The 15,547-nt window shown below is 32.3% G+C and overlaps 1 protein-coding gene across 3 annotated transcripts in view; it reads left to right on the top strand.

The window, feature by feature from the left end:
- UBR1 (ubiquitin protein ligase E3 component n-recognin 1) overlaps window positions 1–15,547 on the top strand; it is a 108,204-nt gene that overhangs the window by 26,984 nt on the left and 65,673 nt on the right. For all 3 annotated transcript variants that reach the window (XM_016144950.2, XM_016144948.2, XM_016144949.2), the window contains exons 5-13: window positions 266–376; window positions 4,037–4,167; window positions 6,087–6,225; window positions 7,114–7,176; window positions 7,364–7,487; window positions 7,780–7,887; window positions 8,567–8,655; window positions 10,176–10,274; window positions 11,259–11,416. In XM_016144950.2, the coding sequence (XP_016000436.1) occupies window positions 266–376; window positions 4,037–4,167; window positions 6,087–6,225; window positions 7,114–7,176; window positions 7,364–7,487; window positions 7,780–7,887; window positions 8,567–8,655; window positions 10,176–10,274; window positions 11,259–11,416 (1,022 nt within the window). The remainder of the gene's footprint in view (window positions 1–265; window positions 377–4,036; window positions 4,168–6,086; window positions 6,226–7,113; window positions 7,177–7,363; window positions 7,488–7,779; window positions 7,888–8,566; window positions 8,656–10,175; window positions 10,275–11,258; window positions 11,417–15,547) is intronic.

The following is a 15,547-nucleotide window of genomic DNA, read 5'->3' as shown; positions in this document are numbered from 1 at the left end:
AAAATTTTAAAAGTTATTTAAAAATTAGAATGTTTCATAATTTTATCAATTTTGAAGGTCTATTTTTGTTGCAATTATGTGTTCAGGACTTTTTGTTGTTGTTGTTAACTAACCAACCAAAATGATTTTTGATATATCCAGTTTATTACATTAAAGGCAATTTAAGTTGAACTATTGGGGAGCATTTATAATTTGAATTATCTTTATCATTCTTCTTTCCTTGTAATGTTTTGAAATCAAGACAAACTTATTTTTCATTTATTAGATGCATACTTCTACTGGAGGAGGATTTTGTGACTGTGGAGACACAGAGGCATGGAAAACTGGCCCTTTTTGTGTAAATCATGAACCTGGAAGAGCAGGTACTACAAAAGAGGTAAGAATATTAGTTTTTAAAAATTGCTAACTAGTTTAAACTTGATGAAATTAGAAATTAATGTTATGTTTATGGGTTGAATTGAATTCCTTTGAGAAACTTGATTTTTATTTTCTAATGTTTAAATGTAAGGTGTTTTATTCCAATCTAGAAAAGTTACGGACTTGATAATTTTTTACTTCTCTAAGGAAGAAATGAATTCACAGTGAAAAGATGAACTCAGAATGCTTTTTGCTAAGCAGTCAATTTGATAAGAAAAAGTATATATGTAAGCCTAAAAGAGCAAGTGGAGGTGATTATTGATAGAAGCAGAATGTGATAAATTAGAAAACAGCAGAAATGATACATAAATTTAATCATTGCTTTTCTTAAAGAAAATCGACAAATTCATTATTTACTATACATGCTAATCAAGAAAAAAAAGTGAGGAAATGTAGTCAAATATAGACAATCATTAATGAGAATGAGGAAATAATCATACTAAAGAAGGAATTAAAAGAATTATAGACTTTTTCTATGACTGCGCAAATACATTTGAAAATGGATTATTTTATCAAAGAGTATATAGTGCCATGGTTTATTCAAAAACAGAAAATTTGAACAACCAGTAACCATTGAAGAAATTCAGAAAATTGTCACAAGAAGTACTTTCTAAAAAATGCTATGTTCAAATACTTTCACAGAAGAATTCTTTTCAAAATTTCAAAGAATAAAGAGTTTTTGTACCTTTTAAACTCTTCTGGATTACCTTTAGCAGTGAACACCCATAGGGCCTAGATTTTGATCTCTTAAGTACCATTCCTCACTAAAAGAAATCAGGGATTGCTGTACAAATACCAGATTCCAGATCTGTCAGGGAATAGTTAAGCTTGTAAGGATGGATTTGTGTCAAAAGGGCCTAGAACCCAGCTTGACCAGAGTCGGACAGCAGGAGCATCAAAAAAATTATAACTGCAACATTTGACTCACTTATACTGAATATATAAAAATTCATGAGTTCCTAATGAAATGCCCATGAAAACTAATAAATAAACAAATGTTGTTACCATGATTGTGGTTATTATATCAATTCTTTACTCTAAAAATTGGTAATTAAGGGAATAAACTAAGCATTGATTCTGCATTTTAAATAGGAATTGTGTTTCATGGTAAACAAGTATTTTCAGTTTAAGAGGCAAAGGTCTTTTTTTCTAGACAAATGCTAGCTAAGAGAGAAGGGATAATAGAATTAGAAAAATCAACATTTTGTAAACCCTTGGGCAATATATGATTTGGACAAGATCATTAATGGATGCTAAAACCATTAATAACTCGAGTCGATGAGGAACAATATTTACATGGTTCTAAATTGTCATCTCACAGATTACTTGCTAGTTAGTCATAAAGGGAAAAAAGAAACTTTACAATGGAAATATCATACTGTCATCATTTGCAACCAGTCATTGAGATCGGCATCATTACAAATAATGAGATGATGTGACATAATGAGCTTCATATGATGCAAAATGTAGTACATAGTTTAACATCCGAAAATCTATTAATATAATATACCATATAAATAGAAAAAAAAAAACCCACATGATCATCACAGTAGATACAGCAAGAGCATTTGACTAAATCCAACACACTTTTAAGATAAAAAGACTTAACAAACTTACAATAGAAGGGAACTTCCTCAACCTGATAGAGGGCATCAATGAAAAACTCACTGGAAAGTACTGGATACTTTCCCTCTAAGATCAAAAACAAGACAAAGATTCTGCTCTTCCTAAATCTATTCAGTATTGTATTGGAGGTTCTATCCAGGGCAGTAGGCAAGAAAAAGAAAGAAAAGGCATCCAGATTGGAAAGGCAGAAGTAAAACTAGTTTTGTTTGCAAATGACATGATGTTGTATATAGAAAATCCTAAGGAATCCACTAAAAAATTATTAAAACTAGTAAATGTTCAGCAAGATTATAGATGCAAGATGATTATACAAAAATTACTTTTATATCTATACATTGTAATGAACAATCTGAAGATGAAATTAAGGAAGAAATTCCATTCATTCGACTATCAAAGAGAATAAAATATTTAGAAATAAATTTAACAAAAGAAGAATAAAATTGATATTCTGAAAACTAAAATATTATTCAAAGAAATTAAAGAAGATTCAAATAAATGGAAAAACATTTTGTTTCTGGATCAGAAGAGTTAGTATTTTTAACATGGCAGCCGTTGTTTGTTTGTTTGATTATTTTTTCTCCCCAAACTGCCAAGGCATTAACTCTGTTCTTCACCAGCACTGATCACATGTCCCAGAAATTTATACTGAATTTCTACTGGATTTTTTTCTTTTTTGCCTTAAGGAGCTACTATGTTTTTTTTTTTTTTTCCTGTTTACCTTTTCTTTAAACAGCTTATTGAGCTATAACTTACATTGCATTTGAAGTGTACAAATCGGTGCTTTTTTATTATAGTCAGGGAGTCACGCACTTTCACCACAATCAATTATAGAACATTTCATCACCCCAATAGAAGCCCTGTACCCATTAGCAGTCACTCCCATTTCTTGCAAACTCCCCAACCTTAGGCAATCACTAATTGAATTTCTATTACTATAGAGTTGCCTTTTCTAGACATTTTATATAAGTGGGATCATATAATATGTGGTCTTTTTTGATTGGCTTCTTTCACCTTAATGTTTTCAAGGTTCATCCATGTTGTAGCATGCATTTCATTCCTTTTTATGGCCAAATCATGTTCCATTTATAGATATCGACTACATTTTATTTATCTGTTTATCAATTGATGGACATTTGGGTTATTTCCATTTTTCACTGTTATGAATAACACCTGCTGTGAACATTTGTGTATAAGTTTTTGTGTGGACATGTTTTTATCTTAGATAGATAGCTATCTAGGAGTGGAATGGCTAGTTTATATGGTAACTATGCTTAACATTTTGAGCATCTGTCAGACTGTTTCCAACTTGGCTGCACATTTTACATTTCCACCATTAGTGCATAAGAGTTCAGATTTCTCCACATATGCAACACTTGTTATTATCTGACTTTTTGATTATAGTCACCCTAGCAGATGTGAAGCGGTATCTCATTGTGGTTTCAATTTGCATTTTTTAGCTGATAGGTTTGAACAAGCCTTCTATTAAAGAGATCGTGTTCTATAACGAAAAGAACTGTTTTTATAGGTGTCAGAAGACCCAGGTTTTAGTCTTGCTTCTACTATTTACAGGCACTTTGACCATGGATAGGTTCCTTATCTTTTAAATGTCATTAATTCTCTGCCTTTCTTACAGAGTAGCTATGGGAATCAGTTGAAATAAATTATGAAAAGATTTTCGTAAGCTATACGAGATGACCAGTAGTTCTCTAATATTATCATCAATAGGTTACTCAAAAAGGTGGAGAACATTCATAAGGGAGAACATTACTAAAAGATTCTGTCTCCTTATCTTTCTGTTATCTGTAACACCAACTTGGCCACAGGAGTTAAGCTAAACTGATATGAATAGCAACCCTTTTGAGGTCAACTTGTTTCATTCCTGGAAGATAGTGTAATGAATTCATTAAAACAATTATAAATTAATAACATTATCATCCTTGTTCACTTATTTGTATACAGTGTTGGTAGTATATATTTTTCTACTTTCTTACAGAATTTACGTTGTCCGTTGAATGCAGAGGTAATTGCCCAAGCCAGGAAAATATTCCCATCAGTGATAAAATATATTGTAGAAATGACGATATGGGAAGAGGAGAAAAAACTGCCTCCTGAACTCCAGATAAGGTGGGGAGATATTTCAAAAATTAGTTTTAGCAGTGATTGTTTATATTGCAAAATAAGTTTTGGAAAAATGTTTTTTGTTATTATTTACTGCTTAATTTATTATCATTATGAAAATTTTATAGAGAATTATCTCTTGGAAATACTTCCAAAATGTCCATTTATATGAGATGCTCTTCTAGGCACTATACAGAAGTTAAACCAAAAGAAGAGCATAATCTGGAGCTTCTGATTTTTAAGAAAAAAACATTTTTGGTGTCTTGTTCTAAATAATGTATAAAGACCTATCAGCCACTTGTCCCAGAAGGGAACTAATTGCCCAGTTCAGTACTGGCCTGGACCAACTTCAAGGTTCTCCAGAACATTGTGTCTTTAGCCCAGGTCTTTATGATAAAAGTACGATGATGGAAATGAGGAGATAGTCCTTTGCCCTATGCTTTCATATCTAGGATTATTTCAGTTGGAGGTATTTAACACCTTTAAGCCAAAACCCAGCAATTCCTAACAGTCGTGAATAAGTCTTTGAATGACCATAGTATTTGCTCTTAACTTACAAATGCAAAAGGGAATTCCAGACCTCATATGAAGATACAGTTTGGGCCTTGCGGGAATTTTTTTTTTATCAGTGTAACCTTAGGTCACAAAATTGTATCAGCAATATAAATACCATTCTTCTTTGAGTTTACTGGATTTTTTGGTTTTATTTTAGAAGGAGAGAGAATTAAGACATTCAGTTTATAAAGACATTAAATGTATTGTTTTGACTCTTGCTGGATCATAAACTGCTTGGGGTCATCAATGATTGTGTCTACAAAGGTTTTAATTTCAAATACGTGATAATATCAGTTAAATCCTTTAAGAAACTTTGTGTTGGTAACATAATTTGGTTAGCAATCTGCCTGTCTAAAAAGAGAGTTACTTGACTGTGCATGTGTATGTAGGCAGTACTGGACTTCAGATTCACAGATCTGAATTCTAGTCTTTCTCACTGCTTATTGGCATCGTGACACTGGAGAAGTCTTTTTGAGCTTTTGTATCCTAAGCTATAGGAGACCTAAGAAAATCTGCCTCTCACAGTTATAGGAAGATCAATAATTTTATTGTAAAAGCATATCGTAAACTGTTTGATAATAACATCTAAATTTGTGTAGCCATGACAGCTGTTTTCAGTTATTTTATAAGATCCTCACTCCACTTTCAAATGTAGCTATTAAACTCTTCTTGTCATCTCAATAAGATTAAAAGCTTAAGTGACCTACGTGTTTATAAGGTCCTTCAGTTAAATGGTAATTCTGGCACTCTAAATATATACACTTAAAAAAAAACTTACATGTACTATAAAACCAGAAATATAAGATAAAACAAAAATAAATTCAATAAAAACTGTTAATAAAATCTTACTATTTTTCATTGCCTGCTTGAAGGTTCTGAGTCCGAGGCCTATGTCCCTTTGTCATAAAGAGACCTGGGCTAAAGACATACTGTTCTAGAAAACCTCGTAGTTGGTCCAGGCCAGTATTGAACTGGGCAGTTAGTTTCCTATGAGGTTACGTGGCTGCTAGGTCCTCATAAATTATTTAGAACAAGACCCCAAAAATGTTTGGAGATTAGCAAGAGTTAAGCATGGTATTAGAAACATCCTGTCAGTAAACTGAGAGTAATAATTTACATCTAGAAGTAATTCTTAAAATTGAGGAAAAAGCATAGAAAAGCTAATACTTTTATCAGGATTTTTAAAATTTCATGACACTATATCACTTAAAATAATTTCCTATTTCAGTATTACGTTGGTATTTTCTCATATATAAGAAAATACACAGTGTTGCTTCAGTATAGATGTCATATATTATTTTAGCCTCTTTTTCACATTTTCCTTTGTTTATTTGTTGCAGTGTCTAAATGTATATCTTTTTTTTAAATAGGGAGAAAAATGAAAGCTACTATTGTGTCCTTTTTAATGATGAACACCATTCATATGACCATGTCATATACAGTCTACAAAGAGCTCTTGACTGTGAGCTCCCAGAGGCCCAGTTGCACACTACTGCCATAGATAAAGAGGTTTGTGAGCTTCATTTGGATTGTCGTGCTGTCTTACATCAACTTCCGGAAGTTAGATGTTAACAGAACCCTTGCTAAGTGCCTTAGTATTGTGTTAGGCGCAGCCATCCTCTTCACTTATTCATTATAGCCTTGGTAAATTGGTTAAAACTTGATTTTTCTGGTGTATATCATAGTCGTAGATAACTTTAACTTACCTCTTTTATTCTAAATAATTAGAAAGTTACTGAATGTATTTGGCAAAGAATGGTTAAGAATGTCAGTTCAACTTTAGTCTATGTCTGTAATTATTTATTGAATAAATGAATAAATGCATGAATTATGAAAAGTTAATCATTTCTGAGGTTTTAACATTTATTAAAACTATTTTTAGAATATTATTGATTTATGGCACAGCTTTTATTTAATATCCATCTGAAGCAAAATGTGTTCCTAAGTATATAGAAGGAATATTTAACCTAATTCCGTTCTTGAGAGGAGTATAGTATTGTGGAAGCAGCAGTATGATGTTAATAATTAATATTGCGATTCTGATCCACTAGTGGACCTCAAGTGTGTTATAGAACAAATGCTGAGGAACTTTAGGTTTGTTCATGAGAAGTATTTAAAACATATAGCAAGCGCTTAGTAAACCTAAGTTGTTATTATCAGGCAGGAAATCCAAAATCTTAAAGTATAGAAATTTTCTACTAGTGGTATTGAATGTTATGAAGCTACATAAAGGTCTTAAACATTTATGTTTATTTTCCAGGTATTTCCCAGCTTTTGACTTTTAAGTAATCGACAAATGATTAATAATTAAGAGCTCATTAGGTCTCTGGGCTATATGTTACTTATTGATTGAGATTGTCATTCTACTACTTAATTCTCATATTTGTCTATAATTAGGGTCGTCGAGCTGTTAAAGCAGGTGCTTTTGCTGCTTGCCAGGAAGCAAAGGAAGACATAAAGGTAATTTTCTGGATTAGGGACAGAGAAAATTTAAGAAAAATGCACATTATTAGAGCCTAGGTAGAACAACTATATTGTTTAAGTGGTTTGACATACTAAGTAAAGATAGGATTGAGGCATGTAGAGCCAGAGATTTGGAACTGCAAGGTTTTTTGTTTTTGTTTTTTAAATATGCTTTCATTTATAGAGTCATTCAGAAAATGTCTCTCAACATCCACTTCATGTAGAAGTATTACACTCTGAGGTTATGGCTCATCAGAAATTTGCTTTACGTCTTGGCTCCTGGATGAACAAAATTATGAGCTATTCAAGTAAGCATATAGCCTGCTTTTCTTATTTCTCATAAAATACGTTTTAAAAAAATTTTTTAAATGTCATTACATATAAAATAAGATTTCTCTCTTTTTCTGGTTTACATCTTTTGATTAATTTTCAGGAGTGTATTTCAGGTGCTGTAAATAATATTGGTTTTTGACTCTGATGTTGACAGAATTATTCTTGACATCAAGTGTTGGAAGATTAATGTTAATACTTATATGTTATAGGAAACATACTTTTAGGAGAAATTATAAGAATAAAAATTGTGGCTTCATTTTTTTATAGGTGACTTTCGACAGATCTTTTGCAAAGCATGCCTTGAAGGAGAACCTGGCTCTGAGAATCCCTGTCTCATAAGCAGGTTAATGCTTTGGGATGCCAAGCTTTATAAAGGTAGGTAGTTCTTTGCTATTGCTGCTTGCCATGAAGCAAAGGGAGATTATGACCTTAGAGTGGAGTCATAATCTCCTTTGTTTATTAAGTCAGTGATCTTGATTATACTTTAAGGTAAGGTTAGCCAATCAATATGTATTCTTCTGTGTTAAAACCAGAGCTATTTTTAATTATAGTTCCTTTTCATTTAGTCAAGGCAGGTAAAAATATATATACATATATATTTGTGTATATATATATATATACACGTACATATATGTGTATTAATTTAATAGTACCCTTCTTAAAGCTATGCTAATTTTCATTTTTAAAATCTAAACAAAGTACAAAAAGTAAAAGATGAAAGGAAGGCTAAAGGAGATGGAAAAGGGAAGATATAGAGTAAGAGTAGTTTCGAGTGAACTGGAATGAAAAGGATTAAAGGAAGGTTGAGAGAGGTAGAAAGAAATAAGATAAAGTGGTGGGGGGAGCACAGAAAAGGAGGGGGAAAGACCATATATGTATGTATTTTGTATTAAATATTACGGTAATAAGTGCTACTCATATATGAGTCCTTGAGATCTACCAGCATGTGAAATATTTTTATAATATTCAGCCACGTGTAATCGCTGTAATGTTTGTTTGTTTGTTTGTTTTGCCTTGATGATACTCCCCTACTTCCCCCCAAAATGATCTATAGGTGCCCGTAAGATCCTTCACGAATTGATCTTCAGCAGTTTTTTTATGGAACTGGAATACAAAAAATTCTTTGCTATGGAATTTGTGAAGGTAATTGTTTTTTATAAGTAGATATCAACAAACCAAAATAGAAAATGTTTTTTGTAAATGAAGTAATAGAAATGACAAAGATAATTTTGAGTCAAGAAATTAATTTTATGATTCATTTCTTTGTCAAACATTCTTTTATTTTCACATTTGGTGGTAGGAAACAATAGTCTAGAAGAGGAGATAGGATAAAAATGACCTATTATTTGTCTAGATAGAGCAATAGGATATCACATTCATTCATTTTTCCTAATTATTTGCCTGTTAGTAAAATTATTACGAGAGTAGAAGTGATTAATAGAAAGGCATAGCAGGGAAAAGGAACATATATGAATACTAAAAGGAGACAGGAATTAGGTTGTCAAAAGTTATATTTAACTGAGACTGAAACGTAAAGATAAAACCTAGAGCTTTTAAATATTGTTTTATTGATCTATTGTGTATTCTTTACATTGTTATATATTTTCTGTCTATCAAGTTAGTTTGCAATATAACATAGAACAGGGACTTCTTTCAATCTCCTGCTTTGCCTTATACAGTATATTCAATAAGTATTTGTTGGTTTTCTCTGATTTTGAGTTGCAGGCAGTTCTTGTAAAACTGAAGACAGTAAAAAGGTAGGAACCAGGATAGAACTGGAAGCAGAGAGTGACATAGTGATTATTGAAGCCATATGATACTATGGCATAAGATACCTGCACTCCCTGGATTTTAGAAGTAGATTATTAAAAGTAAATAAGACATTCGGTTTCTCGAAAGGTGATGACAACTCGGATGGTCAACTCTATTTTAAAACTTCTAAGAGGTGTAATATTGGATTATATGTAGGATCTGAAATGAAATTTTTTCTTATACAAAATCCGTTCTCCTTACTAAAATTATATTTCTCTGTATACCATGGTTACCTCTTAAACTTTGTGGGAATTCTGGTGGATAAAATTAAATATGTAACTCAAGGATCCAGCACTGTACATGATAAATGACTGAATGTATTATTTTTGTTCTCCCCACATGTCAGGGTTGATTTTAAACTGGTATGCACTAATATGGATAAGAAGTTATGTGCAGCCAGGATCTATTCTGTTTAAGGCTGGATTGAATCTATCTGCTTGGTTTTCTGAGTCATCAGTTTTTAAATACTTGGAACATAGTCCCTGCCCTATATCGTTGGCATAGAATTTGCTAATGATTGCCCCAAATTCTGTTTGGAGAAAGGATATAACTGCACAATTTCAGTCCTCTGACTTTTACCTGTTTGTGTATTTTGTACATTTTGTTTTTTTTTTGTAGTTCTCACTGCCAGTTCTACTAGATTGGGTAGCTGAGTTCATGTTTGGTCTTTTGTTCATTATTCTCTTTCTAATATATTTTTGTTGACCATATTATTTCCCTTAAGAAATAGGAATTATAAAGCGTTTCATCTTATACATAGAAACAAATTTGCAGCAGCTGTTAAAATTGGGATTTTAAGTTTTAAGTTGTCATTTGTAATTGATTCTCCACTTATTTATTATGTCTTTCAGTATTATAAACAGTTGCAGAAAGAATACATCAGTGATGATCATGACAGAAGTATCTCTGTAACTGCACTCTCTGTTCAGATGTTTACTGTTCCTACACTGGTATGTATTAATTTCTTTGTGATCTTGCTAAGTAAAACTTGTTTTGCTTTTTAAGAATTTTGCTTAATAGTGAATCAAAATAATGTCAGAATCACTATGTTGGGCTAATTCCATTTTGAAAGTTGAATAATACTTAAGTAGTATCTGCATGCGAATGATACTTTAGTGGTATCCCAAGACTAGATAACTTGTGAATTGGGAGCAATTGGCACTACCTTTGTCCTAAAGTTCTTATCCCCGCAGGTGAATTCTAGAGCTGGTTTCTCAGTTTCTAGAGTAACTTAGGAAGAGCAGTGCCTTTTCAATACCAAAATAATTTTTTTGCTGTTTTTTTGTTCTTTAGTTTTTGGTTTGTGGTGGCGGTGGTGGGTGGGTGGGTGGGAGGGAGGGAGGGGTGTGTGTGTGTGTGTGTGTGTGGTGGAGTAGATAGATTAAGGTGAAACAAAGCAGCAAGAGAGTATGACTGTCAAGCATTTACGTGAGATATGATGCTGCATGGGGATGGGAGGAGAGTGGAGGAATCTGTGTTTTGTTGTTGTTTTGTATACTTTTCCAATTTCTTCTGGACAATTTGGCTAACTATTTCTGCTTTTCTGTTTCCAAGTCCAGAGAAAATGATGGGGAAGAAACATTGGATTGGGAATGAGGGGAAGGTGCAAGAATAAATAATAATGTGATAGAAGTCATGAAGTATATCTATGTTTGGTCTACTTTTGCTCATTGATATGCTTACTGAAGGCAAACATTGTAGATAATCTGTGTAATAGGCTTGGGGTGTCTAGACAGGTGTTTTTTAATTACTGAGGTGTAAGGAATTTTTACTAGAAAATAATTTCTCAGAAATTGCTGTTCTGTGAGACTGAGTACTGTGATGTTCAGTAAACATACTAGAAATTACTTACTGACCAACTGAATGAATGAATATTGTAAGTTAATACTATAATGAGTTAAAACTAAAGACAATATTCTTGAAATATTCTACAGGCTCGACATCTTATTGAAGAGCAGAATGTTATTTCTATCATTACTGAAACTCTGCTAGAAGTATTGCCTGAGTACTTGGATAGGAACAACAAATTCAACTTCCAGGGTTATAGCCAGGACAAATTGGGAAGAGTATATGCTGTAATATGTGATCTAAAGTAAGTCATTGGAGACAAAAGGTGAGGGTACCTATTAAACACAATGTACTTATTTGTTCTGTCCTATAAATAAACCTCTGATCCTTTTGATTAGATAGGGTTCTCTTTATACTGAAAAGAAGTACAAAGAAATGTAACTGTCTAATGTCAACAAATATTTTAAGCGAAGACTTCTTATAGAGTTAAAACCAAACTAATAAAGAAGGCACTGAGGAACTTAGGGTCTCTTGGAGTCACTAAATGAATCTCCATCATAATTACAATGCCTTCCACTCACTTCCACTCATGCACTTTGGTTCTGTTGTTCTTGTATAGTCTCTTTGTGCATCATTTCAGATGATCTGCTTAGTTCGAATTATTTTTTATCTCCCTTTTTCATACATATAAACCAAGTTATTTATATTCATCAGGGATTTCTTAAGGTTTTCTCCCTGCAGAGAATGGAGAGTTTCCTTTTAAACTGAAGTGGGAATCACATGATAGATCACATTTGGGATTGTTGGACCTAAAAGGAAATAAATTTCTATTTGTTTTAGAAATCGATAGTGAATATTATAAGGGTTATGATAGCAATTCTTCGATAAATCATAAAATTATTTTCTTTTAAGAATATATTAGGATGAAATATATTTCATTCTGTTTGTTATTTAAAATAAAGAGCTCCAAGGTATATATAATTATTTATTTCTAGCATTTAAGGGAACAAAAATAAATCTAATCTAATTTTGTCTACTTCCTCTACTGACCATGTAGAGTATAGACTGGTAGACACAAATAGGCTTCCAAACCAACCTAGAAATATATTTAAAAAATACATTTGATTTCTAGAAGTATGCATTGAATCCTTGATATTACTGAGGAAAATGCTTTCAGACCTTTTCAAATTTCTCAATTTCTAAATACGATTTTGACATTTAAATTAAAATTCTGCAAATTGTTTTATAGCATCTTTAGTACAAGTAAAATGAGGACTGTAGTAAGTTAGCGTTTAGCCAGTGTGAGTCATAAATTATATATAAATTACATGTTATGCAGCGCAGACAACATACACAAAGCTCCAAATGGCAGTATTTACGTATTTGTTTATAATTATAATGTTATGTTATGATGTTATGTTATATTATTATATTAATATATTTATATACTTATATTTATTATGTTATGTTATATTATGGAGACATTGCTTAACAAAATCCAGTAAGTTTCAGGTGTACAATTCAACAGTAAGGCAAATGGCAGTATTTAAATTATCAGTGTAGTCGTCATTTTTTGGTCTACTATATAGCAAAAATCTTTTTACTGTGGCTCTCATTACCGTGAAGTAGTCTTATAACTGAGTTTTTTATACCCAGAGAAATGATCATTGTTTTATCACATTTTAATTTATGGATCTCTGACTATAGTTATTCTCGCTGGCGAGTAACTTAGAGTCAGCACACCCTTGGACACTTACCCATATGGTAAAACTTTAGAGATCCTGGTGGGATGCTTATAACTTCTCTCCTACAGTCTTACCTAAATAGAGGTAATGTCCTTGTCATTAGATATTTCTAATTAGATATCTCTAATGACAAGGACAAGGGAAAGATAACATATTTTGAGCACCCGTTCAGTATATACTGTGCTAGGCTTCTCATGTAATTCACTCTCACAAGGGTCCAATGTTACTTATTAGTAACTGCTATGAGCTAAAGAGCTTTTCTTATTTCATCTTATCTTATTCTTGCAACAGTCTCATAAGATTGGTGATATAATTTTTATTTGTAGATTCTAATTACTTGCTTACCGTTGCAAAGCTAAGTGGCAGAACTTGGATTTGAGCCTAGCATTATTTATCTGTAAAACTCACATTCCTTTCACTACATCATGTATGTAGCCTCATAGAATACATAAACACCAAGAAAACCTCTGAAACCCAGCCTAAAACACCAACCAGATATGTGCTTTATTTAACAAATAGTTTTTTAATAGGTTTTCTCAGTCATTCATTATAGAAATTCTGTGGTCATATCTTATTTTTACTCTTTCTCCGTATACATATTCATTTACCACTTATTCCTGAAACTCAGCTTTTAAATCAGAAATAACTACAAATATTTAATGTCTTTTGTTTTCAGATTAAAGTTTAAATTTTTCCAGAATTTGTGGTTTTCCAGAGTCTCATCAAAAATACTGTTCATCTCTCTAGCTAGCCATGAAATAAGTTTGTTGGTACTATTAGAAACTGTTGATTCTGTCTCAGGAAATTTTCGTTCTCTCAAAGCAGTGCATTCCACCCTTTGAGTAGGAACTCCCAACTATTAAAAGTTTCTTATTTTATATTGAATTCTTTTTATAGCTTTTATTCTGTGGTTCCAGGTTTCCTTTTGTCCTTTCAGAACAACTTAAGTTCTCATTTAACTTGAAGACAGCCAACATATCTGCTAAGTCTTCACTGGATTAAATTGCCTTAGTTTCTTTAACTACTCATTTCATATTAAAAATTCCTTTTAAATCATTGTTCTTCTCTAGTGAACCTGTTTTAATTGACTACGTACCGCTTACGGTGCATGCCAAGAAATGAACACAGTACTTTGAGGTCTGCCTAGTAGAAGGAAGGGATTGTTACCTCCTTCATATTAAATAATAAACCTTTCATACTTTAGTCTCATTTATCTCTCTCTCTATAGACAATACTTGTTGGGATACTTTGTTTCTCAGTTGCTAATTCACTATGGAAATGAAACTTAGAAAAGAGATCCAGTTGAACCTTGGTTCTAATAAGTGAATATTATCTTTTTATCACTCTTAATCTGTTCGTTCCTATTTTTGAAAAAGGAGCAGGCTCTCAAGCCAAATTACCTGCTGTTACTCTCCCACCCTGTTCTTGCTTTTCTCCCTCTCTTTCTACTGCTTTTGCCACCTATTTTTACTTACAGACCCCTTTTCCTTTCCTTCTCTTCCTTTCCTTACACTTTCTTTCTATCCCTTACATCTCTACTTGCCAGGTCAGCTGCAGTGATCAGGTATGAGGTCACTAAAAACTAGAAATGTAAATTATCTTCTCCAGATCAGTGCTTCTCAAATTTTAATATGAATGCAAATCATTTGGGGAGCTTGTTCAAATGCAGGTTATTATTCAGTAGGTCTAACTAGAATCTAAGATTCTGCATTTGTAAAGAGCACTCAGATAATGCTGACGCTCTGGTTTGTGTATCATACTTTTGAGTAGCAATACTCTGGAGAACAACCAAACTTTAATGCCATTTGTTCATTGCTACAGATTTTAAACTTTAGTCTTTTTTACCTTTGTTTTTTAAAAAGGGATAAAGGATTTAGAAGGTAATTAGTGTATTTCAAAGTTATTTCTTTGATAAGGTTCTGATGATTCTATTTTAAATGTACTTTCAGCATATTAAAGGATATCTAAAGAAAGGGGAAAATTAAAGTACAATCTTTACTGTTTACAAAAAAAAAATTTCTCTTGTCTTTATTGCCTTATCTTTTATGTTCCTACATTACCTCCTTTGTAATCTATGTATACATCCATCCATCCATTTAAGTGTGTAACATTGGATTGCAGTGTTCAGTATATGTATCTGTCTTCCCCACTACACTTTGAACCTCAAGGGCAGGGTGTCTTGTTCATGTTTATGTTCCCAATACCTGGTATTTAACAGGAATTAATTTTGATTGAATGCAAAATAATTTTAAATAATTATTAATGATTGCTTCCTAAGAAGTCATTTCATGATAAACATTGTTCTTATTAGGTATGAAACTATTCATTATCTTTACAGCCAAAAGAAATATTGGTCATATAAATGGTAGGCTAAAATGAATCTATTCATATCTTGAAACAAATATATCTTGATGTGTTAGCCAAGATGACATAGGTGCTTACCATAATTATCTTCTGGGTTCTGAGTTACAAAAAACCTGAAGGGAGGAAGTTTGTTCCAAATCTCCGCACCCCCGCCACCATTGTATATCTGTTTTGCTAAAATCCAGCAGCAGGAATGAATAGCTCTGGGGAACCCTTGGAGATGTTTACAAGATTTACAAATCTCTGGCCATTGCACACTCAGCAGCAACAACAAAGGGGTTGAATCCTCTTAGACCAAACTACTGTACGCGTTGCAAATTTTCTGG

Source organism: Rousettus aegyptiacus, unplaced genomic scaffold (assembly GCF_014176215.1).
Source record: "Rousettus aegyptiacus isolate mRouAeg1 unplaced genomic scaffold, mRouAeg1.p scaffold_m13_p_3, whole genome shotgun sequence".
Lineage (NCBI taxonomy): Eukaryota > Metazoa > Chordata > Mammalia > Chiroptera > Pteropodidae > Rousettus > Rousettus aegyptiacus.
The sequence above is the reverse complement of the archived record's forward strand: the minus strand, read 5'-3'. Positions and strand labels throughout refer to the sequence as shown.